Here is a 22,642-nt window from a genome sequence, read left to right as displayed (position 1 = left end):
CTTCTATTGCGTGCGATCTACGTTGATCAGAAATCCCCCCCCCAAAAAAAAACGACCGATCCGGAAACGCCTGAAAAGGAGGCTAGGACATTGACACTCATGAAAAAGTACACAGATGTCACAGATGAACGGTCCCAAGTCAAACATCTGCTTGGAGAGCACAACATATGGTTTACCACAAACCCCGACTGTTGTCAATGTGCATTCTTATTTCAATAACTCTTCGTGATTCATAACAAAGGAATGAAAAACAAGCAAGGACGGTGTCGTACTTTGTCCTCGACTAAAACTTTGATTGAATGCTCCAAAGGATTTCAACGACCCCGCTGTGCATGCTGTGACAGGCATTATTTACAGTGATAATTAACACCCTTTGCTTTCTCCTTTGTTGTGTTTCCTACCGTAACAGAAAACTCCAGTTCGCTCTCGAGTCTGTGATTTCTTTCAGCTTTCTTTGCGATTTCTCGACGGTGAAAACTTTTACTCGACGTTTTAGGAGATCACACTTCTATATATACCTTGTTGTTGTTGTCCTTGTTTAACGTCTAATATATCGCTAGACGTGTTCTCTTGGTGGTCGTTTTCGCGTGGTTCAGTTCAGAGTCAAAAAGTCTCTCTAGGTATTTAACTCTTGTCTTGGTGCCTTGTGCTTGAGTGAAGCTTGAAGTGTCTTTATGAGAGCACATTGAAGCAATGTGTACACTCAATGTACCGGGAGAGGGCTAGGTACATCTGGTTGTTCCATAAACGAATACCCATGTGAGGGAATTTGGTTTCACCTTCGACCTCTAGGGATTATAGACAACGTTTCTTTTAAGTTGTTTTGGTGTAGAATTGTAGATGTACTTCTGTGTGTGTTTTGATAACCCTGGCTTCACTATCAAGTCGCATTGCGTACGGAAAACAGTTATTGCACATAGTTGTACTTACACTAGTAGAAACTTCACTGTAGCTGGAAATTATAAAAAAAAAGGAAACAGTGCACATTGCGTTGACCATGAGACTGGCACAAGTACAAGTACTTTTTGGGTTCAAGTTAGATGATTACTGAGATTAGTTCTGCTTACCTTGACCGACGGTCTCTGTGCAATGGCGTCCGTGCTTCTGTAGAAAGACAGGTTTCCAGGGAGGATAAAATCTTACAAAACAACGTGGTCTTGTACCAGTGTAACAGCGGCACAGTACAGCGTTTGACGCGATTATCGCCTAGTTGTTAGTGGCTCACAGGATAACAAAAGAACTTTTGGAAGATTACACATGGCATAGGGGGTGATTTGGTTACATAGTGTGTTTGTAGCAGCAACAAAATGATGTTTTGAATGTATTTGTCTTCGCAGTTTTGGTAGAAATTAATTCTGTCAAATTTCAGATACAATACGAACTACATGCATTCTTCATAAAAACATGTCTATGGTTGATTGAAAATGGCAACTACCCCAGAGCTGAATGGTTTAGTCCTCATAATTGGCTAATTAACATATCGCACTCTGGATTACTTGTTTTGTAGTCTCAAGGATATGAGGGAGGTTCAATCATTGAACTCGAACAGACACTTGAAGCTAAAAAGTAAAAGTAGAAACTTGCGGAATTTCCTCCAAATGTGTTAATGCGAACCTAAAGCTGGCAAACTGTTTGATGACAATTGTTGAGTGCCGATTTCTCAGTAATTTTTTGAAGCCCTCAGAGAAGTCTGGAAGCGACTACTTCTTTGACCGAATTACATACGTAGAAATCTAATATCTACAACTTCCGATTACAATTGAAATTGTGAATTTATAAGTGATTGATCTAGAAAAACAATCCCAAGTATACCACGAACAACATTTCCTGTTATATTTACAATCGTATTAAATCTACACTCACTGATCTCCCCTAAATTTCAATGGCACAGTCCAGGCCCTGAGGTAAGGGTTTTTCCCTTCGTCATCATCATCGCTCCAACATGGCGTTCAATTTTGGTGGCGCTAAGACCACGGCCAGCGTAGCGCCGCTTTTCGGCGGCTTCGGGACAACTACAACCTCGGCACCATCCACAGGTGAAATTGTAGCGTTATGCAAGAGTTAGAATGATTTTTTAGTTGCCATAGAAGTCTGTGTCTTGGCGTAGAAAGAGCCTGTGAGTTGGTGGGGAGGGGGGCAAATAAAATTAAAAGTTTAAAAAAGATGGAAAGTGCGCACGTCTGTGACTGGAAGCAAAGGAGCTTCTTGTCTAGAGAAATATACACGTTTATAATGATATGATAAACATGAATATATTTTCATATCTCTTTCCTTAGAATACTTTCCAAAAATCCAAAATATAATTTGTTAAATTTTAGGATATGAATTTTATTTTATACAGGTAACTGTATATAACTTGGTTCCAAGCATACATGTATGATGGAGTGTGATATTGTTACATTTTCCGGCCACCATGATTCTCTGACAGCCTTGTTAAGAAGAAAAGTGCCTCACAAGCTCCTGGCAATCAGATTGTAGGCCACAGCAAGTAAATTTTATGGATGATATCCACGGCAGACTCCAAATCTAATGCGAGCGGGCGAAAAAAAACAAGGCGGGCCGAAAAAAAAGGTTCCTTCATTTTAAAATTTTGACTCAATCATGGTACAAGGATGGTTTTGATTCAGTGGGAACATCACATATACACAGCCAACATCACATATCACTGTATCAAAGTAAGAAACAAAACATTTAATCAGAGCCTTTTCTTGTCTCCTCTCTTCATATTTATCTGCCATCCACGTTCCGGCATCGCAACAGGCATCTCTGCCCATTTTCGACATGGTGACCACTGTCAGAAGGCAACAAAAATTCTTGTTTTTTTCCCCCAAATCAGCCGAAAATTAATGCTCGCGCTGATGTCATCCATAAAAATTACTTGCTGTGGCCTTATCATTATAAACATTTAGGGCTATCATCGCCTAATATCTGCTTGGAGATAAACTAGACGTGACTGAACATGATATTTTGTACCCAGGTTTCACGTTTGGTGGGTTTGGACAGACCACCACTTCAGCTCCAACGTTTGGGTTTGGAACGGCAACAACTTCTGCTCCTGCTTTTGGCACTGGTAAGAACTTCAAGGTTTTACTACTTCTAGCTAGGATGTAATTTTAGCATAGTGGTACTGGCCGCCTGTCAATGGGCCTCAGGGCTCGAAATTAACATTGTCCCAGTGTCAAATGACACTAAATTTTCAGCTTGGGACAATTCAAATTACGTTTCGGGACAATTTGGGGGCAATTGGAAAATTCTGAGACCATCCACGTCATTTGGGAATGCGATCATTCGATCCTGTTGCAGACTGCCGGCAGCCCATAATACTCTGACAAACATTTAGATTTGACCAATCGGGGAGGGGGACCTCAAAGATGGTGCCGTGCCCATGATATTATCATGCATTTCCCTACATATACTAGTAATAAAGTGGACTTCAAGTTGTACAAATTCAGTTGTTGTTTTCTTATTGTTGTCATAAACTTATTTCCTGAAAAGCGCTGCAGGCTGGGACAGTTCATCTTCAGTACAGGACAATTCAAATGTATCTTTGGGACAATTCTGGGACAATAGTAAAAAAAGTTAATTTCGAGGCCTGGGCCTTCCTTCTGTGGTGCGGAGCTTTTAAAAATTTGAGGTGAAAAAGGGGCCATTTGAGGGATACCCAAAGGGGAAAATGTTATTTCTAAGGTATGTACAATGTATCCTTGATTGGTAATTTTCCACATTTGATCTGGCATTCTTGAACAAAGAAATACTGTATACAGTCACAATGCCCCTATGCTGTATGTGAAGGGGGGAAATTTAGCGTAGGGGGTTAAGATTATAGCATAGGGGGGAAATTATAGTGTAGAGGGTCAAAATTATAGCATAGGGGGCCACTACGCTACTTTGTGCTAGCTAGAACGCTGAACTTTAACCTGTATAAATTTCAACAACTGAAGAAAAGGCCGCCATTGTATTAGCCTGGTTACCAGACCTATTGTAGCTCCCAAGTCATACATCCTCTTTGGAAATACTTGGTATATATAGGTAACCAGGCTATTATTGTATAGTTAAACATGTGGTTGGAATTATCTTCATAATGTCTTCAGAAAGGTTGCTTTGATAATAGTAAATTTCACTCTGTGGTAGCTCTGAGCATGAGTCCAGGGGTTGAAATAGATTTTGGGGTCAACTTGCACTGGTGCAGATGAAAAAAAAAATTACTTGCACCAAAAACAAATACATGTAGCTGCACCCCCCAAAAATAAAAACAACCAAAAGTACATAATACAACTATAATAGTATCCAATATAACCTACACTGTTGTGGGGATAAGCTAACCATGGCAGCAACTTAGATAGTAACCTTCTAGTTCTAGTAATCATAAAAAATGAAGAAAAACTCCCTGGATTCTGGTTTTGTTACCCTTTCAGTTAAAGCTTACTTGCACTGGTTCACATCGCTAAAAAATTAGTTGCACGGCACCAATTTTACCTGCACCAACTTGCACACAGAGGGGTATTTCAACCCCTGATGACTGAATTTGTGAACTGTTCAACACCTGTGGTATTTATTTAATTTTCAAAGACACCTGGGTAGCTCCTTCAGCCAATAGCTGATTTCCAAGGAGGCCCAGGGGGGTACAATAAGTAAAAGAATAATAGATTATACAAAGTACATAACAAAAGATGTAAATGAAATCAGTATAACTGGAAGTTATACATAAATAAATGAATAATACGAAGTTCAACATGAACTGAGGGAATTTACAAGAAAACATAACTTCAAATTATAATCATAATCAACGTAAATCAATTTCCGTTCAAAATGATTTGAACGTAATTTCTGTGTTTCAGGCCTGGGTGCTACAGCCACCACCACAGCACCTTCTCTGTTTGGAGGAGGTAAGTTTGGAGTCAGTTTGAGCCTTTTGACAGCCCAAAAGTACTGAAATATTCACAGTATATTCCACCCTGAACTCATCACACCAACTAACAGGCACTGGCGGCTACCATTGTTTCAACCATGAACTCAAAGATACATGTATCAGTATCATAGTCTCAAAAGTACCTCACCTGTTTATAAGAATTAAGAAGTCTTAGAAGACAGTAGCCAGCCATTTCAGTAAGACAGCATGTACCAACAGTGTGGTATCTATGTCTGTTCCAGGGCTTGGTTCCACCGCTCCAACCACAACTACCTCCATATTTGGAGGAGGAGGTAGGCATACTTCCACCTTATTGGTACAACAACACACTGATCTAATTGTCTTCGTCAGAAGGACTATGAAATTGTCTCGCCGGAGTGTGGGGAACTGCGGATTTTGCGATATAACTCTGGAAGGCATGATTCGACGTCCATGATTTTTGGCAGGCATATTACCGCTGTTGAGGCCGAAGTCAAGTACAAGTTTCGGCTTCGTGGGGGGTCCGTGCGTCACGTTAGTGCACCTTTTGTGTTTGTGGCTTGTTAGCAAGATAACTCAGGTATTTGTAAAATGTTGATTATAATTCTTGGTTTGGTGTTTACTATTGTTGGGACCAAGGTTAAGTTCGTTACTGAGCGTCGTGGGGGGTTTCGTTGTGACTACAGGGGGCATTTTGTTAATTTTTCTTGTGAGCAGGATAACTTTTGTATGTGTGGATGGAAGTTAATGAAATTTGATAGGCATATTACTGTCGTGGTCTCCAAGATTGAGTTCAAAGATGAGAGTTGTGGAGGTCGTTATGTCCCCGTAATAGGACCTTTTGTGTTTTGAAATCCCCACCTACATCTGCTTGGAGACAGCCGACAGCTGGATATAGCCGGGGAACCCCATAATGGGATGGGATCAAATGACGTTACATTGAGGGATTGTACTATAACTTCAGCAGGGGGAGGATAGGTTGGACATATGTCATGTTATTTTCTACAGCCACACCAAGTAATTGCTATGGATGACGTCCACTGGAGACCTTAAATCTAATTACCTTAGATTTAAGGCAAGCGCGCAATAAAAACACGAAGGGCCGAAAAACGAGGTGCCTAGATTTGGAATATACTAACTGTAGAAGTACAAATGTTAGGACACAAAGAACACAAGAAACAAGTCTTCTATTTGTCATAAAGACAAATTAACAAAACAGCAGTAGTCACCCTGTTCTGATTCTTTCCTTTATAACATCTTCTCTTATCATATTTTGCGGCGCTGTCGTGACACTTTCAACACAGTAAGAATTTCTGGAACGTTTTTTTTTTCCAGTAACAGTTCCAAACTCAAATAACGTGGGGGGGGGGCTAACACGGGTGACGGCGCATCTGTATAATCTGCGGCAAACCGTTTCAGGGTGTTCTGTACCATAAAAATAGTACGGAGATTCTTTTGTTCTTTAGACCAAATTGATAATTAAAAAGAGTAAAGAATACGCATGTTAATTTCTCTAGAATGATGTACCTCTGACGAAGACATGAGATCTCCGACCTCTAGTTTAGTCTTGGTTCTCATGATTTTCTTAAAAGTGAAATGGCAATTTAATGGGCAAATGTGTTACTGTTTTCCCCAGCATTCGGTACTCAGCAGCCAGCCCTAGGGGGCCTTGGGGCCACGACGTTTGGTGGATTTGGCGCTCAGCAGCAACAGAAACGTGAGTACTGACCTCTCAGCAAAATCATGATACCACCAATATATGTTTTCATTGTGTTACTATCAATAATCGTCCATTTTTGACGGACAAAATTCAGTGTTTAAGTATATGGAAAGAAATGTCATTAAATCAAGCTTAGTCTACCAGCAAAATTTCCCCCTCAAAATGCCAGAAATGGTATTTCAGAGGGTTTAGATTTCAAAATTTTCCTGGGGGCAAGAGAAGGTAGATACAAGATGTTACGTGAAACAAAATTGAGCTGATAGATTCAGGCTGGCCAGAACACTACTAGTACCGTGCTAATTTGTTCAGCCAGGTTAAGGAGATTAAGTGTTGAATTTTTTCTTGTTGTATCCGTCCTCCAGCCGGTATCTTCGCACAGCCGACCAGTGCACAGAATAACGTCCTGTTGAACACGGCCACCGCCCTGTCCATGCCGACGGTGTTCAACGATGAACGAGACGCGGTCCTGGCCAGATGGAACCAGCTGCAGGCCTTCTGGGGGACGGGGAAGGGCTACTACAACGGGACGGCCCCACCGGTGGAGTTCACGTCAGAGAACCACTTCTGCAGGTTTAAGGTGGGTTAGAGCTGTGTACCTGAACAGATTTTAGGTACAGGTATGGGTACACGTACTCTACACAGGTAAAGTACCCGGTACTGAAGGATTAGGTATTTTGGACCTGTACCTAATCAATACAATATTGGTACTGGTACACAGCCCTAAGGCGTGCTGTTTGTTTGTTAGGATCCCCATTAAAAAAAATTTAGTGGCCAATGTGCAGATGTTGTTACTTCGGGGCACCAAATCCGTTGTGTGTTTTTGGCACACAGTTAGACAGATTTGACTAAGAGGCTCGGTGGGCGTCACTCCACCGTATAGATGGGGAAGTCATGTAAAGTGCCTTTCCCAAGGGCACAACATCGGGCCACGGTGAGTATCGAACCCGGGGACTCTTGGTTCCGAGTCCAACCGTTGCGCCATTAGTGTTACATTATTGACACTATTCTTCCAGGAGTCTGTGGTAACACAATTGAGTACATTGTATGATAGAAAGAACAAAACTTATACTATCGCTGGACAGAAGATGAACAAAATCAAATCAGGTAGCCTGTGCAAGGCTACTACATCTTAGGACAGTTATACGTTCAATTGTACATGTACCTGTATCTGAACAAACTAAAACTGTGATACTATTTTTTTATATCCTTGACACTAAAGCATCATGAAAATTGATAAAACGTGTTTTCCCCCAGGCTGTAGGGTACAGCTGTATCCCCTCGGCGAGAGACGAGGATGGTTTAGTGGCGCTGGACTTTAACAAGAAGGACCAGGATGTGAGGAACGCGCAGCAGCAGCTGGTGGAGTCTCTACACAAGATCCTGGGCAGTAAACCCACTCACAGTGTCAACGTGGAGACTGTCAGGCCTCTGCCAGGGGACAAGTATGTGTTCTTGTGTTGACAGCAGTGTTCGAAATACCTGTCTGCAGTCTGCAATCTGCAGATAGATTTTCAAGATTGCAGAAGAAAAATTTATACAATCTGCAATTTTGCAGCAGGAAAAATTGGCACTTGGGATTTGACACTTTTGGCCCCAAGGACAGACAACAATTAAGCTCCTGTTCTGAAACAACAGGAGCTTCTTCACTAATTTGCATCAACCTTGTCTTGACTTGTTTATCTTTTGTTTCCTTTTGGACTTCTAAAAATTTGTCTTCACTAATTTGCATATCAATCAATAGTTCATGCTTATAAACCTGCAGGATTGTAGTATGGAGGCTTGTGTATTTGCAGAAGGTATTTCCAAATTGCAGAACAAAATTTTTACTCTTCTGCAATATTGCAGAGCTCTGAAAAAAAGTATTTCGACCACTGGTTGACAGTCATGAAAGTTCATCTGTGTTGGTAGTTACATGTTTAAAGTTAAAACTTTTAGTCCAACACAAAAAATTCTCTCACCTAGAGCTTTTGACCAGTCACTCTGGTCTTCCTCAGTAGACTGACCCAGTGAAGCTTGTCACGTGACTTCTTTGAAGTGTGACGTCAACACTGGGTCAAAGGTATCTGGTAGACGATGTCGGCCCCCGTTGCGGTTCAATGTAGGGTGATGGGCCCTGATGTAAATGGCTTCCTTCACCCCTCTCAAGAAATAGTCTTGTTCAGTGTCTAAAATCCTTACAGAGTCAAGTGAAACAAAATGTCCGGGTGACTCTATGTGAATGTGTTGAGACACCTCTGAACTAGCAGTGTTGACAGTAGTTACGTATTATACCATGTGTAGATAGTGGTTAGTACAAAAAATGCAGTTTTAATGTGTGGACAGTAGTTAGCAGTCTGTGGATAATGGTTAGTAGTACTTGTAGTTTTAATGTGTGAACAGCTAGTAGTTAGCAATTTGCATGTGTGGACGGTGGTTAGTACATGTTGTTTGCATGTGTGGATAACTGTAGTTTCTATGTGTGGATAATGGTTCCATGAGTCGTGCCATGTGTGGATAATAGTAGTTTATATATAGATAGAAATTAGTAGTTTTTATTTGTGGATAGCAGTTAGTAGTTTGTATGTGTGGATAGCAGTTAGTGCAATGTAGTTTGTGTCGATACCGAATAATAGTTTGTATGCATGGATAGTTAATTGTTTGTAAGTATGAACAGTTTTTAATAGTTAGTAGTACATTGTATCTACATTTATGTGTGGATAGACAGGGCCACAAGGCACATGTATACATGTAATTGAACAAGGCTTGTACATAGCATAAAGCATATTGTGGGGTCGTGTGGCGCAGTCGGTAGCGTGTTCGGCTCACACCCGAGAGGTCTTGGGTTCGAACCCTGCCCATGTCACCGATCTTGTGCCCTTGGGAAAGGCACTTTACACGACTTTCCTCACTTCACTCAGGTGTAAATGAGTACCTAGCTTCGGCTAGGGACGTCCCTCGGATAGGTCCTGTGTTAGGGACAGCCACACCCCACACACGTTAAAGAACCCACCGCACTTATCGAAAAGAGTAGGGGACCTTCCCGGTATGAGTGGTTCAAAACCTTACAGTCTGGTCTCGGGGTTGACATCTTTGAAGAGGTGATAGTCACCTGTTATGTCAATCCTTCCACAAATGTGGTAAATCGTCATAAAATAAAATAAAAATAAAATAAAATAAAAAATTGTTTTGGCACTTCCTTTCCAGGTCAGAAGTTGTCATATACATCATCGAGCGCAATCCCAACGGCACGTCTCGGCGGATCTCTGCCTCGGAACTCTTCAACTTCTTAAACCAGAACCACGTCAAGACGCAGCTAACCCAGCTGGGCGTGGTCAACATGGTCGCCAAGACAACCCTCACCGCAGCACAGGTCAAACAGCTGACTGATACCCCTCCTGCAGGTGAAGTTCAGCTGTGAATTGCAAGGGGGAGCAGTTGCTGCAGTCCTGCCATTCAATTTATTAAAATTTAGTCTGTGTACACTAACTATCCTTATAACCCACTGATGTAAAATTCTTACCATTTCAAAGTTACAGTAGTTTTCTTTAAGTCTTATAGTTGGCATAAAAAGTCACCTCATTCCTGTAAAATCTTGTAAAAAGTTGTGGTACAGTATTCTTTGGTGTAGTTTTTGTTCTCCTGGATAACATCTCTACAGAGAACTCAAACAGGGTCCGACATTGTGTTGCTGTAATTGTTTCAACTGCAACCTCAAACACAAACAAGAAAGCTTGTAGAGTACTGCTCAGATTTTTTACAGTAGACAGGAATTGCAACTTTTAACTTTGTCATCCATGAACATCCATGTAATGGAAAATAGATTTTGGACAAACGTTACTGTCTTTTGCCCTCAGGCATAGATCCTCTGATATGGGAGCAGGCCAAAAAGGACAACCCTGATCCTGAAAGGTGCAATATTAATTTCTTTTTTCCTGTATATCATGATTGTGCAATAATGGACAATGATGTCCTCAAACAATTTGGTTCAGTGCTGCTTGTGGTCTAAATGATACCAGATAGGGCTTGAAATACCACCTGCACATGCAGGTTAATGCAGGTAAAATTGGAGCTATGCAGGTATTTCTGATGTCTACTTGCACATACATACATGTATGTATCCTGCACTGGTTCATGTATGGATTAATAGAAATAATGGCAATGTTTGTTAACAGTTTTTAGGATGATCCATACTTCATAAATTATGAGTGGTGCAGGTAAACTTTGCCTGGTGCTGGTAAAATTTGCCTTTTTCTGCATACCTGCACCAGTGCAGATATGCAGAAAAAGAAGTATTTTGAGCCCTGCATGTACATGTCTGACCAGTGTTGCCTGTCCCTCCAGACTGATCCCAGTGCCCATGATCGGGTTTGGTGAACTTCACCGTCGACTGAAGCTACAGGAGTACCAGACTAAACAACACCAGGGGAGGCTGGATGTAAGGAACTTGTCACATTGTACAAGTTATTAACCTTCTCCTGCTGGCATTCCTGGCACAATATTTTTCAATAATTTCATGTCTTAATTAGATCATAGACCCCCAAATGTTTTTTCCCTGCAGTGGCATTGTTACTTGCGCATTCGTTGTGTTTTGCTGCGGTGTGATGCGTTGCACGAGAAATACCCCCAAATTGTACCTATACAGGGTGCTATATAGATGGTACTGTATGTGCAGAACGACAAATGTTGAGCTCAGCAGGACAAGGGTTAATACAATTTTCATGTATGACCAACAGCATGAAGATTGGATGTATGTAACTTGGGCACAACAACCAGGAAGCCAAAACCAATATTTATTGGATATTGACAAAAAATGAAAATTTTCTTCTTCTTCAGAAGTTTTTATGTTTGTCACAGGAAAAAATATTGTTTTTGCTCTTTTTGGTCTTCTTCTTCTTCCATTCCAAACACTGACCTCTGACCTGGTTAATGACCAGACTGTCTCTCACCATGGTAACTGGTGTTGGGTTACATCATGTTGCAATTTTATAGTAGGGTAGGGATTTAGACTCCTGTCACCATATATGGGAATGTGTTTCAGTAAGAATAAACAGAGCAGACCATATGCAAAGATAAACATTATGCATTTGCTTTGCCAATGACACCTTTCTAGTTACTTTTTCTGTTTGTTGCTGTGATATTCCTGTGATCTAGGACTACTTGTACTTGTTACAATGAGACATTCGAAGGTGCAGGGTAACATGTTATGTTTCCCTTCAGGCCATAGCAGGCAACATCACAGGGATCCAGGGTAACATGTCCACCATGCAGTCTAAGATCCAGCAGTACAGAAGGAAGCTACAGGAGTTGTCACACAGGGTACTCGAGGTGAGAACAAGAAATTGTAAGACGGAAAATAGCTTGCTTGACAAGTCTGCAAGCTTAAAAGGACATTTTTGGCAGTAATACAGTAGTACATTTGGCCAAAGAACCAATAGAATGGACTGTGTGTCCTCATGATGGACATTCTTCAAATTTTCTTAATTTTTTACCTCCGGGGGAGGAGACATCCTTCCGTGGAAAGGTTTTGTGAGAGATTTAGATTTTCATGTTCGCAGCTGTTTCTCGTGTTTGGGTGGACGGATTCTTTTGAGACTCGGTATATGTTTTGCTATTGGGCTGCAGATAATGCACGTTCTTTTGTTTTTATTGTATATGTGTTTTCGGGCGTGAAAATGGTGCCTTTTGGTGGCCCCAGAACACCCCTTTGAGCATGAAAGTTGTTGCGACCGTTGACCTTTGGCGTGTATTAGGTATTGTCGGTCTCATCCACGAAGGTGACCCCTCGCACAGAGGGGTGTCTGATCTCGATAAATTCTTTGTTTAAAACCCCAGTTGTTGTAAACAACATATAGAAATATACAATAAAAAGTCTGGAGGTATAAAATCTCAGATTTTACTTGTTTAAGTTTGTGATTACTAAGTTTGTGCTTTCTGAATGCTGTTTCTTTGTAGCCCATCAGGTGTTTTTAGAGTATTTTTCTAGCATGTGAACATGTAAATGATGTGTTGCCTGTACTTCAGGTGCTGATCCGCCAGGAGGCGTACCGAAAGAGCGGTTACGCCATCCAGGCTGACGAGGAGCAGCTACGGGTACAGCTGGAGGCCATACAGGTGGAGCTTAACGCCCCCATGCAGTTCAAGGTAAAACTGCAGCCTTCAAAATCAGGCACCACTTCTCCTTCTCAGTGACGGTTCAGGTTGACTCTTACTTTCTGCATCATACATTTCATGTATTTTATTTCTTTCCTGCCAACATATTTTGTAGGAAAAGTGTATCTTTTATTGGTAGTAAAGTTGTGTTGTTCTAGCAGTGTAGATGTCATCTATGCTTTATCTATACTGTTGTACCCTCAGTCCATAGACGGTTAAATCCCTACAGTAACTATTTAACCCTTTGTTGCCCAGGGACATCTGAATGAGCTGGTATGTCAGTTGTATGTACCCTCAGTCCATGGAAGGTTAAATCCCTACTATTTAACCCTGTGTTTCCCAGGGTCGTCTGAATGAGCTGATGTCCCAGATTCGGATGCAGCAGATGCCCAGTGGGAGGGCGGAGGACAGGTACAGCATGGAGGCCACCATGCAGGAGGAGCTCAGACAGGTACAGACCAGGGGTCATGGGTTCTAGTCCCACAGCTGAGACATGTATTATGTACATGTACAGATTGGGATAGGGGGGTTTGTGGGTTCTAGTCCCATTAACCGGGGATCAGGGGTCTAGGGTTCTAGTCCCACAGCTGAGACATGTACATGTACAAAGAGGGATCAGGGGTTATGGGTTCTAGTCCTATGACTGAGACAGGGGACCAGAGGACCAATTTTTAGTCCCACAGCTATAAATATAGGTACAGACAGGGGACCAAGATTCTGAGATCTACTCCAATACACTGGTGTATATATGAGGGGATCAAGGGTTCTAAGTTCTAGTCCTACAGTTCAGTGTACAAAATACTTTTTTGAACTAGGTGGGCCCAGTGGGCAACCTATGGCAAAAATTAGGTTGCCCATCAGAATTTTAGGTTGCCCCACCTGTAAGTTACTACTTTAAGTAATGTTAAGTAATGTTACATACATAAGCCTTTGACAATATTTCTAAGTAATATACTAGTAATAGCCATTAATACCTAACATCAAAAAGCATCTGCCAGAGACAGTGGTGCAAGCAAAGTGGGCATGATTTTGTGGGGGGGGGGGGCATTCTTAAAATTCAGGTAGCACACTGGGCTACCTAGGTTCAAAAATACGTTGTCCCAAGTAGTATTTGGTTGCCTGGGGCAACTGGGCAACCAGGTATTTTGCACACTGTACTTCTACAGATAAGGACACAAATTGTCCTGTGTTCTAGCCATACACATCAGAGCATCCATGATGTTAGAAAATACAAGGCTTTAGTCAGAATTTATCTGCAAGATTTTGGCAACACCTCGGGTGTGGAGACTTTTAGTAATGTATTGTACAATGATGAACTATATTTAGAAAAAAAATTCCCTGAGGTTTGAATTTCTATTTCCCCTCATTGGCATGGAGGTTCTGACTGCAGGGCAAAAAAAGGTCTTATCCACTGAGTAGAAAAATATTTATTTGTACCTTGTTATCGTTTTATTATGAAAAACTTAAACTGTTCTCCAACTCAAAATTTGACTCACCAGAAATTTTCGACTGAATCACTCAATCTTCCTCAGCTATCTGACCCAAATGCTGTGGACACGTGATTTTTCCCACGTGTGACGTCAGCAAAGGGTCAAAGGTTGTCGGAAGTCTTTGCGTCAGATAGCTGAGGAAGACTGAGTGATTCAGTCGAAAATTTCTGGTGAGTCAAATTTTGAGTTGGAGAACAGTTTACGTTGTTCATAATGTAATTTACCAACTCAGATGAACTTTCGTGCTGTTGTTATCGTTTCTTTGAATCATCACATTTTACACTCCCTCCCACAGCACCTGAAGCAGCAGCAGGAAGGTCTGACTCACCTCATCAGCATCATCAAGGACGACATGGAGGACCTCAAGGTCATAGAACAGGGGCTGGCAGAGGTCACACAACACCACAGGAGATAGCACAGAGTAGGCAAGGTCATAGGACACAAGGTCATAGATCACAAGGTCATATAACACAAGGTCATAGGACACAAGGTCATAGAACACAAGGTCATAGAACACAAGGTCATAGCAAACAAGGTCATAGAACACAAGGTCATAAAACATGGACTGGCAGAGGTCACACAACACGACAGGAGATAGCATAGAGTAGGCAAGGTCATAGAACACAAGGTCATAGAACAGGGGCTGGCAGAGGTCACACAACACCATAGGAGATAGCACAGAGTAGGCAAGGTCATAGAACACAAGGTCATATAACACAAGGTCATAGCAAACAATGTCATAGGACACAAGGTCATAGAACAGGGGCTGGCAGAGGCCACACAACACCACAGGAGATAGCACAGAGTAGGCAAGGTCATAGGACACAAAGTCATAGAAGACATGGTCGTGGAACAGGGGCTGTCTGGTTACACAACACCATGGGAGACAGCACAGAGAAGGCAAGGTCATTGGGCCCAAGGTCATAACACTCAAGCTCACAGAACAGGGGCTGGCAGAGGGCAGACAGCGCAATTACTTTTTCAATTTCATTTAGAGTCTAAAGTTAAACACCTAATGTAGGTACTTGCTTACCATGTACAAAGAATAACAACCTAATCCTATTGGCATTTAGAAGATTGGACTTTTATACATCATTCAAGGATCATCTAAATGTAATTGGACTTTAATCTGTTTCTTGTAAACATAACTTGTCAGTTGAGCTATTTTGATAGTTTCAATAAAGTTGTCTACATCCAGAGTGCCATTGATAACTTCACATAAACAATTGATGACTTCACATTAACATGAACATGAACATGAACAGACACTTCCACAGTGATTGCTATTGTAATCTTTCTTCTTTTGGATGATGCAAACTTGCTACCATTCTGAATGTTAGGAATATGCAATATCTTAATTTCAAAACTCTATAAAGCATCAACCTCCACATTCCTTAATTTTTTTTAGTTATTTCAATAAAAGTAAAATAACGTTCCATGAATGCTCTTCATGATCTTACACCAATCTGTAATAGGTCTCTGACTAAGGCCGCCAGGGCATAAAAACATCTTTTAATTTCCCAATCATCCCTTTACAACACTGACTTGCACGTCTATTGCTATACCAAAACTTCATTAGCATTTCTGCTGAACGTTGATAAACATTACACAAGTAGTTATACCACATCATTGCTGAATGGATTTAGTATTGGATTACGCTCACTTGATTAGATCTACATGTACTTTTACACTTACACACAATAAGAACAGAAAGAAAGTAAAAAACTTCTTAAATGATAAAATGGCGGAAATGCCAACCTCACACTAGTGATTCGCTCATCTGATCCTCTGGTAAGTTTTAGTTCATTAGGCCACACCAATTTAATTTCTTGGTTAACTGATTCGCCGGCTTCATTTTTTCTGATTTGGAAATAAAAATAAAAATTCAGAATCAACTGCAAAATTTTCATATTTTGCCCTGAACAGTTGAAATCAGTCCTTTTCTTCCTAGTTGTTACAGTTATTCCATCTTTCAATGCAGTGGTATCATTAAAAGTTCCAAATTCATTGTTTAAATTTTGAACCAGCCTGGTGTGTTGACTTCATGGCTCCTATCGTATCATTTTGGGCCATAATAGGATGCCTAGGCCTGTTTTTATTTTTTTCGCCCGCCCGCTCTACCGCTCTTTCTAGGAAAATCCGTTAACCAAGAAATGAAATTGGTGTGGCCTTATTGCCAACTTTTACTGAGGATCGTCAACGAGTCAAGTCAGTAGTGGTCATTACAGCAGGTCCTGTTGACATGTCGCCTGCAGGTATTTTCTCAAAGCTCGCCCCATTATCCCATAGTCTTCTGCCCTGAAAACAGTGCATGAAATTAGAATCTTTAGATTGTGGATTGCTTTTCTGTAAAGCCTCGGTCACAACCCGCCGTTCATGCTGTCTACGTGCAAAAACGTGGGCAAATGTAGGGCATCCGTGCGTGGTGAGTACCGCCTCCGTACGGAATCCTACGGATTTGGGAACACGCAGACACGCCGTAGAACTTTAAGTGCATGTAAAAATACACACCGACACACCCAGCAGGCCTGAAGACAATGCTCCCCAAGCCGCACACCTTCAGACGCACAGCCAGAACTAGCCTTGCTATGCCATCCCACGCACTTGCACAACCGGTATCTAGAACCAGCTCCACTGGCCGGACCTTCATCCACACTGGAGTTCAGATCTGGAACCAACTCCCAGACACCTTTGTGGGTAACATCAACAGCAACGGCCTGCAGTCCTTCAAAGTCAGAGTCCATCGACACCGCCTTCATTGCAACTGAGAACTTGGCAGCTGTGAGCCACTGATTGCCCACTGATTGAGCCATTGTACAATCAGTGGGTATTGCTCACTACAGCACATTATATATATATATATATATATATATATATATATATATATATATATATATATATATATATATATATATATATAAAGATTTTTCTGCGTGCGGTTTACGGATTCACCACCCGTGCGTGCGAGTACGGGCGACGCGCGTGCCCCGTACGTACCGTATGAAAGACGCACGTGTGAGTACGGCCTCCTTACGGTAAAGTTGCAATCGCACAGAGATCGTACGTTGTAAGCACGTACAACTCACCACTTGCGCAAAAACGTACGGACAAAAAGCACGTACGGCGGGTTGTGACCGAGGCTTTAGTCTCATGGTTAAGGAAAGAAACCATGTCGCAGTTACGGTCAGGTGTGTGGGTAAGGTTAGGGGTTAGTTAAGCCCGTGCAGGTGGTCGTTTTGGTCCATTTTGCGGGGTTAGAATTTGGTGTCATCGGCTTTTCAGAGTGTATAGCAGACTTTAGGAACACCATTGGGGGAAGGGGTAGGACTGTAGTGTAATGTGTGCGAAAATTGCAAATGTAGATTGAAAGAATGGTATCATGCGAACATGTTCAGACCAAGAACTGCAACTGAAGGGCCTTAACTTTGACCTCAGACCACAATGCATCACGACTACACCTGCGCACTCGGAACTATAGGGTAACTATGGCATTCGATGTGCATGGAGTGATGAATACATTTTGGAATGTTTTCAACAAGTGAGATGTTTAAGTTACATACCTGGAATGACCTGACAGATGAAGCCGACAGCGTTGTTGCAGTCGTAGTCGGACCACGAGAGTCGCTTCTCGGTGTAGAGAACGCAGTCTTCAACGTTCAAGTTGTCCTTGTTGTCCGGTTGTCCCTCGCCCCACGCGTTGAACTCCCCAAGCGGAGTGCCGTCCATCCACTCAAAGCTCCCCTCTTCTCGCCGATCGTGCAGACCGAACCAGAAGTGGTCGTAGGCGTCCTCGGGTGTGTGTAAGGCGACGAGGAAGGCGTTGATGTCGGCATCTTTTGGCGCGGCTAGGGTGCCGCCTTCGAACAGGCAGGCCGTCGCCGCTTCGCTGAAGGTCCTGGGCGTCTTGAACTGCTTGTAGCAGATTCCACGGAACTCTGTGTAACCTTTGGGACAAGACGCTGAAAACAACGGTGCATTAGAAACAGGCACTTTAGACACTGAACAAGACTATTTCTTAAGAGGGGTGAAGGAAGCCATATACATCAGGGCCCATCACCCTACATTGAACCGCGACGAGGGCCGACATCGTCTACCAGATACCTTTGACCCAGTGTTGACGTCACACTTCAAAGAAACCACGTGACAAGCTTCACTGGGCCAGTCTACTGAGGAAGACCAGAGTGCTGGTCGAAAGCTCTAGCTATAGGTGAGAATTTTTTGTGTTGGACCAAAAGTTTTAACTTTAAACATGTAACTACCAACACAGATGAACTTTCATGATAGTAAAAACAGGCATGGTAACAGAATGGGCAATGCTATAGTTCCAGTGATTATTACCCCCATAAAAATTGAAGGTACGATATGCTTTTGGTGTATCTGTGGTCACTGGTTGTGACATGTTTTTGCAGCAGAGGATTTTCACAACTTTCTATAACACTGTTGAGTTGAAATGAAACCTTGCAAAGGGTAGGAATTTCACACAAAATATGTGTAATTTGAGTTGATTTCAGAAAACCATAAATTGGAATAGTTTATGCTAATTACAACCTTGTTTCTATAACTAAGGCCATGTTGATTTGATTATATGGATGACATCCGCGCGCGCATGAATTTTCGGCCGTTTCAAAAAAAAAAGTTTTCAACCATACTGTAAATCGTACACAACGGTTGCAAAATGAGCAAAAATATACCGTAAGTTACAAAAAAAAAACATACCAATGTCGTAGAATGCCAAAATCAAACGAAAAAAGACGAAATTGTAAAGAAATGAACTTGAAGACTAGATTATTCGCCAAACCATATTCTGTCCCATTTGTTCAACCCTCATGACCACGTAGATTTCATAATGAAAACAACTTTTTTTTGCAAAAGTTTTTTTTTTTATTCGCACGCGCGCATCAATTTTGGGGTTCCCGGAGGATGTCATCCATATAATCAAATCAACATGGCCTATGACCAATAACTAGCCTGGGTGCCATCCCCAGTAGTATATTCGCAAACTCTATAACTGGGTCTGGACTTGCACACATATAAAACGATTGGTCATGACGTCACGTAATGAGCTAGCCCGAGCAGCGGGGCTTCATTTGATTGGCTGAGCCTCAGAGGCGACGGCCAATGGCGCGCCTGTATTTATTCAAGTGATGTTTGTTGTTTTGTAAACACAGATCTTCGCGCGAGTGTTCCTTTTCTCGGTGCGTTCTATTTTGAAATTGTTCAATATGCATCTTTTTGCTCATTTTTGAGCGACGATATTCCGTCTAAATCGTCCAAAGCGGACGTGATTGCGAGGTCAACATCAACCTCCAAGAGCTGAGCGGCTTGTGCGTCAGCCCTGTTGATGATCGATCGCGGAAAGACTAAGGCCCACTTTACACTTGCTTTTTAAACTGTAGTACTACACATCGTAGTCTACTTCTGTAGTAGACTACAGCTTTCTTCTGGGTGTAAAGGAGAAAAGAATTGTAGTCTACTACAAAAGTCCACTACACCCTCCGAGGCTGTAGTACTACACTTCAGCGGAGGTTCTACGAGACTTTGAGCTGAGTGTAAAGCGAAACTGTAGCAGACTACACTTCGAAGGCGACAACAGGTCAGGGGTCACATGCAAATGAGGCTGTTTTGAATTTCCGCTCGAACACTCTGCGCCATTTTCTCTCACTCCGGACGCCAGATTCCTCTATCAACTGGCCCGCCACCCGCGATTGCAATCGCGGCGGCAAAGGTTGCAGGGTTGCGTCCTAGTACGCGTCTCCCCCTGACAATCCGCCTCAGCCTCCTCCTACGCTGCACACGTTCTTGGCGCCTTTGGTTCATAAAGACTTTGATCATGAACAAGAAAAAGAGCATAAGAGCTTCTGCCTCTCCTGCCATTGTGGTCTTTTGGAACCACAGAAAGGATGAAAGTGATGCAATCATAAAGTTTTCGATCCTGTTCGATCCGACGTAATTCGATCCGAACGTGTGTTCTATTCTATTTGGGTCATTGGGTTATCTACGGTCAAGTTTACACCATATGCAAGGATGCCAGCATATCACCAGTCGAACCGCAGGTCACCGTAGAACGCGTTATTCTCTAAGATACGGCGTTTGCCGGGTCACGATTTGACCCCGTTGCATGGGTGTAAACAACTGCCTATAGTGCAGCAAAAAGACCTCAGACCTACACAATGTTTACACTTTTTCATATCTACAGGATTTGCCCAGTACAACCATGTAGATATTTCGTGCATTGCAAAATGACAGCGAGCGCTACGGCCTTCCAAAAATTAGCAATTTTTGGTCATTTTATTTGTGCTTGTCTTTTTTTACTATTTAACTGGATCCCGTTAGCTAATACCACAGTGTGATAGCCCAACTTCTTTACCTTTACATTGATACCAATGACCCCTGGTAAATTTTATGGCAAACGGGTTTGCCCCCAAAAAACTGTGACGATGCGCAGATCGCGGTGGTCAAATGTTAGCCCAGTTGTAAGATACTGACACACACCATCCTGAGTTTCCGCTACATTTTGATACATTTCGCGTAATGTCATAAACTTCGTTTCTTGGTATGAGAAACTGTATGAATGTGGCTACCACATGCAATATAATAAGTGATATGATACCATTCAATTATATACAAAAAGAGGAATTTAATACAAGGTTCTGACCATTCAAAAATTGTCAAATTTGAAGTCAATCGGTTTCGAACTCCTGTGTTCGATCCATGGAACCAAGGCAGCGCGTTCCATTTTTCGCACCGCCAACAATGTTGCAACTTTCAACCGCTGTTTGCGAAAGTTCATAAAAAGAAGTAATCAAGTTTTTTCGTCACAAACAGACTTTCTGAAACCCATTCCAAGTCAGACTTATATCATGAAGACGCTAGAGAAAGTGGGATTCATGTGCAACTATACCAATGTCAGTACATATGCCCGATGTTTGTATATTTACAGTGACAGGTCATAGTGTCCGATTTCTCCTTCAAAAATTAGGTCATGAAAAATCAACCTGTTGTTGTATTTGTTCATGCCCAAATTCCTTCTCTTCTGTTTTCATCCGTAAAGTGGGTATCGTTTTGAAGCTTACTATTTGGTCGATATTCTTTCACTTTCTTTTTTTTTCTATATAACTTTTAACAGAACATTTTTAAAGGCAAAGAAACTGTAAAGAAATTACACTTTTCTCAAGGTCGAGCTGCAATACACATTGTGCAACTTCAAAACTAAGTACACAGGTGTCAAGCCAACATAACCATATTTCAGCCATATCTTACATTACAGGTGAATTGGTTGGAACTAGTTGCAAAAGCTTGCGATTCGAACAAAAATCGTTGAGAATTCGACTGAATAAGCCCAACTTTCTATCGGTTATTACATTGTAACAACTACAGGATCCCAAAAGAAACAACACACGATAGATGAGGGAGGGTCTATACTTTATTAAACAATACACCAAATCGACGATGAAATAGGGCAAACGGGTTTGCCCCCCAAAAAACTAAAGGGTACCTATCTCGAGTGGAATCATCTCCATCATACACGGTCAACTTTGAAACCTCGTTTCTCCAACAAACACCACCGGTAATGTACATCTACGACCTTGAGCGTGACGCCGGCCCTTCTTACATCTGACATTAACGTATGACAAGGAAACACTTACGCAAAGCGGAGTTACAAGCGAAACAGTAAACAGTAGCAAACTCTCGCGGATTCTCGCGGATCACATTACCTTGGAAAAGAAGCGCGAGATTTAAACGAGATCTTAGAGAGAGCTGCGCAGAACCGATGCGCATAGCGGTCTGCGGTTCGACTGTCACAGCCGTGCTAAAAATCCGCGATGTGTCAAAGGTCACTATAGGTCAGATTAGGTCACTACAGTTCCATGGCAATCAGGGAACAGCAGGGGTCCTGCGAGACTTTCTTTCAGTAAGTGTAAAGTGGGCGCTAATCTGTAGTCTACTACAGAAGTAGACTACGATGTGTAGTACGACAGTTTCAATGTGCAAGTGTAAAGTGGGCCTAACTACGGCTATATCATGTGCGCTTTAGCGTTCGGTTCGCCGTCCGGGACATGTTGATGAAAATAAGATAAGAACAAGGATCTATCTTAACGTAGCCGTTCGGACGTTCGAACGGACGCTAACGTGTCCGAACGGCCCTTACCTAATATGTACACACCCCAAAAAGGGCTTAGACGAGTAGGACCAATCAGCGCGCTCGTTCAAAATCTGAACGAATATTTAGACTCCAGACGCTACATATGTGTGCAAGTCCAGACCCAGTTATAGAGTTTGCGAATATACTACTGGGGATGGCACCCAGGCTAACCAATAACTGACAACAGCTCTAAATCTTCCATGCCATGGAGGTATGAGATCTCCGAATTCTTGTTAAGTACAAGTTATGTTAAACGTTGATTTTAAACGTTA

General features: G+C 42.0%; 2 protein-coding genes across 15 annotated transcripts in view; one reads left to right on the top strand and one right to left on the bottom strand.

Moving 5' to 3' along the window:
- The window catches only part of LOC109487696 (otopetrin-1-like), an 18,140-nt gene extending 16,925 nt beyond the window's left edge, over positions 1-1,215 (bottom strand). The window contains exon 1 of the mRNA XM_019791727.1: positions 1,068-1,215. The gene's annotated coding sequence lies outside the window, so the exon portion shown is untranslated. The remainder of the gene's footprint in view (positions 1-1,067) is intronic.
- Positions 1,216-1,907: 692 nt separating this feature from the next.
- LOC109487706 (nucleoporin p54-like) lies at positions 1,908-15,052 on the top strand. Of its 14 annotated transcripts, none has more exons than XR_002141262.1 (16): positions 1,908-2,036; positions 2,978-3,070; positions 4,839-4,886; positions 5,152-5,202; positions 6,525-6,605; positions 6,971-7,185; positions 7,863-8,050; positions 9,792-9,988; positions 10,442-10,496; positions 10,929-11,022; positions 11,805-11,912; positions 12,609-12,728; positions 13,081-13,188; positions 14,523-14,657; positions 14,703-14,747; positions 14,841-14,969. XR_002141262.1 is itself a non-coding variant. In XM_019791750.1 (16 exons), exons 1-14 carry the CDS (start codon positions 1,943-1,945, stop codon positions 14,640-14,642), a joined length of 1,572 nt encoding a protein of 523 aa, XP_019647309.1. In that variant the 5' UTR covers positions 1,908-1,942; the 3' UTR covers positions 14,643-14,657; positions 14,703-14,732; positions 14,841-14,968. The 14 variants fall into 14 exon arrangements, 8 of the variants coding, with proteins under 8 accessions (XP_019647309.1, XP_019647315.1, XP_019647314.1 ...); XR_002141263.1 differs by having other exon boundaries at positions 14,703-14,777; XR_002141261.1 differs by having other exon boundaries at positions 14,523-14,672; positions 14,703-14,732; positions 14,841-14,968.
- The last annotated feature ends 7,590 nt before the right edge of the window (positions 15,053-22,642 follow it).

The sequence above is a fragment of the Branchiostoma belcheri genome, unplaced genomic scaffold, assembly GCF_001625305.1.
Source record: "Branchiostoma belcheri isolate BF01 breed outbred unplaced genomic scaffold, Haploidv18h27 scaffold9, whole genome shotgun sequence".
NCBI lineage: Eukaryota > Metazoa > Chordata > Leptocardii > Amphioxiformes > Branchiostomatidae > Branchiostoma > Branchiostoma belcheri.
The sequence above is the reverse complement of the archived record's forward strand: the minus strand, read 5'-3'. Positions and strand labels throughout refer to the sequence as shown.

What these genes read in the sequence shown, in the direction of transcription:
- LOC109487706 (XM_019791756.1), top strand. Translation starts at nt 1,943, where the DNA reads ATGGCGTTCAATTTTGGTGGCGCTAAGACCACGGCCAGCGTAGCGCCG. An exon ending in AACCTCGGCACCATCCACAG is followed by an intron (nt 2,037 to 2,977) that starts GTGAAATTGTAG and finishes TTTTGTACCCAG; the next exon opens with GTTTCACGTTTGGTGGGTTT. An exon ending in AACACCAGGGGAGGCTGGAT is followed by an intron (nt 11,023 to 11,804) that starts GTAAGGAACTTG and finishes GTTTCCCTTCAG; the next exon opens with GCCATAGCAGGCAACATCAC.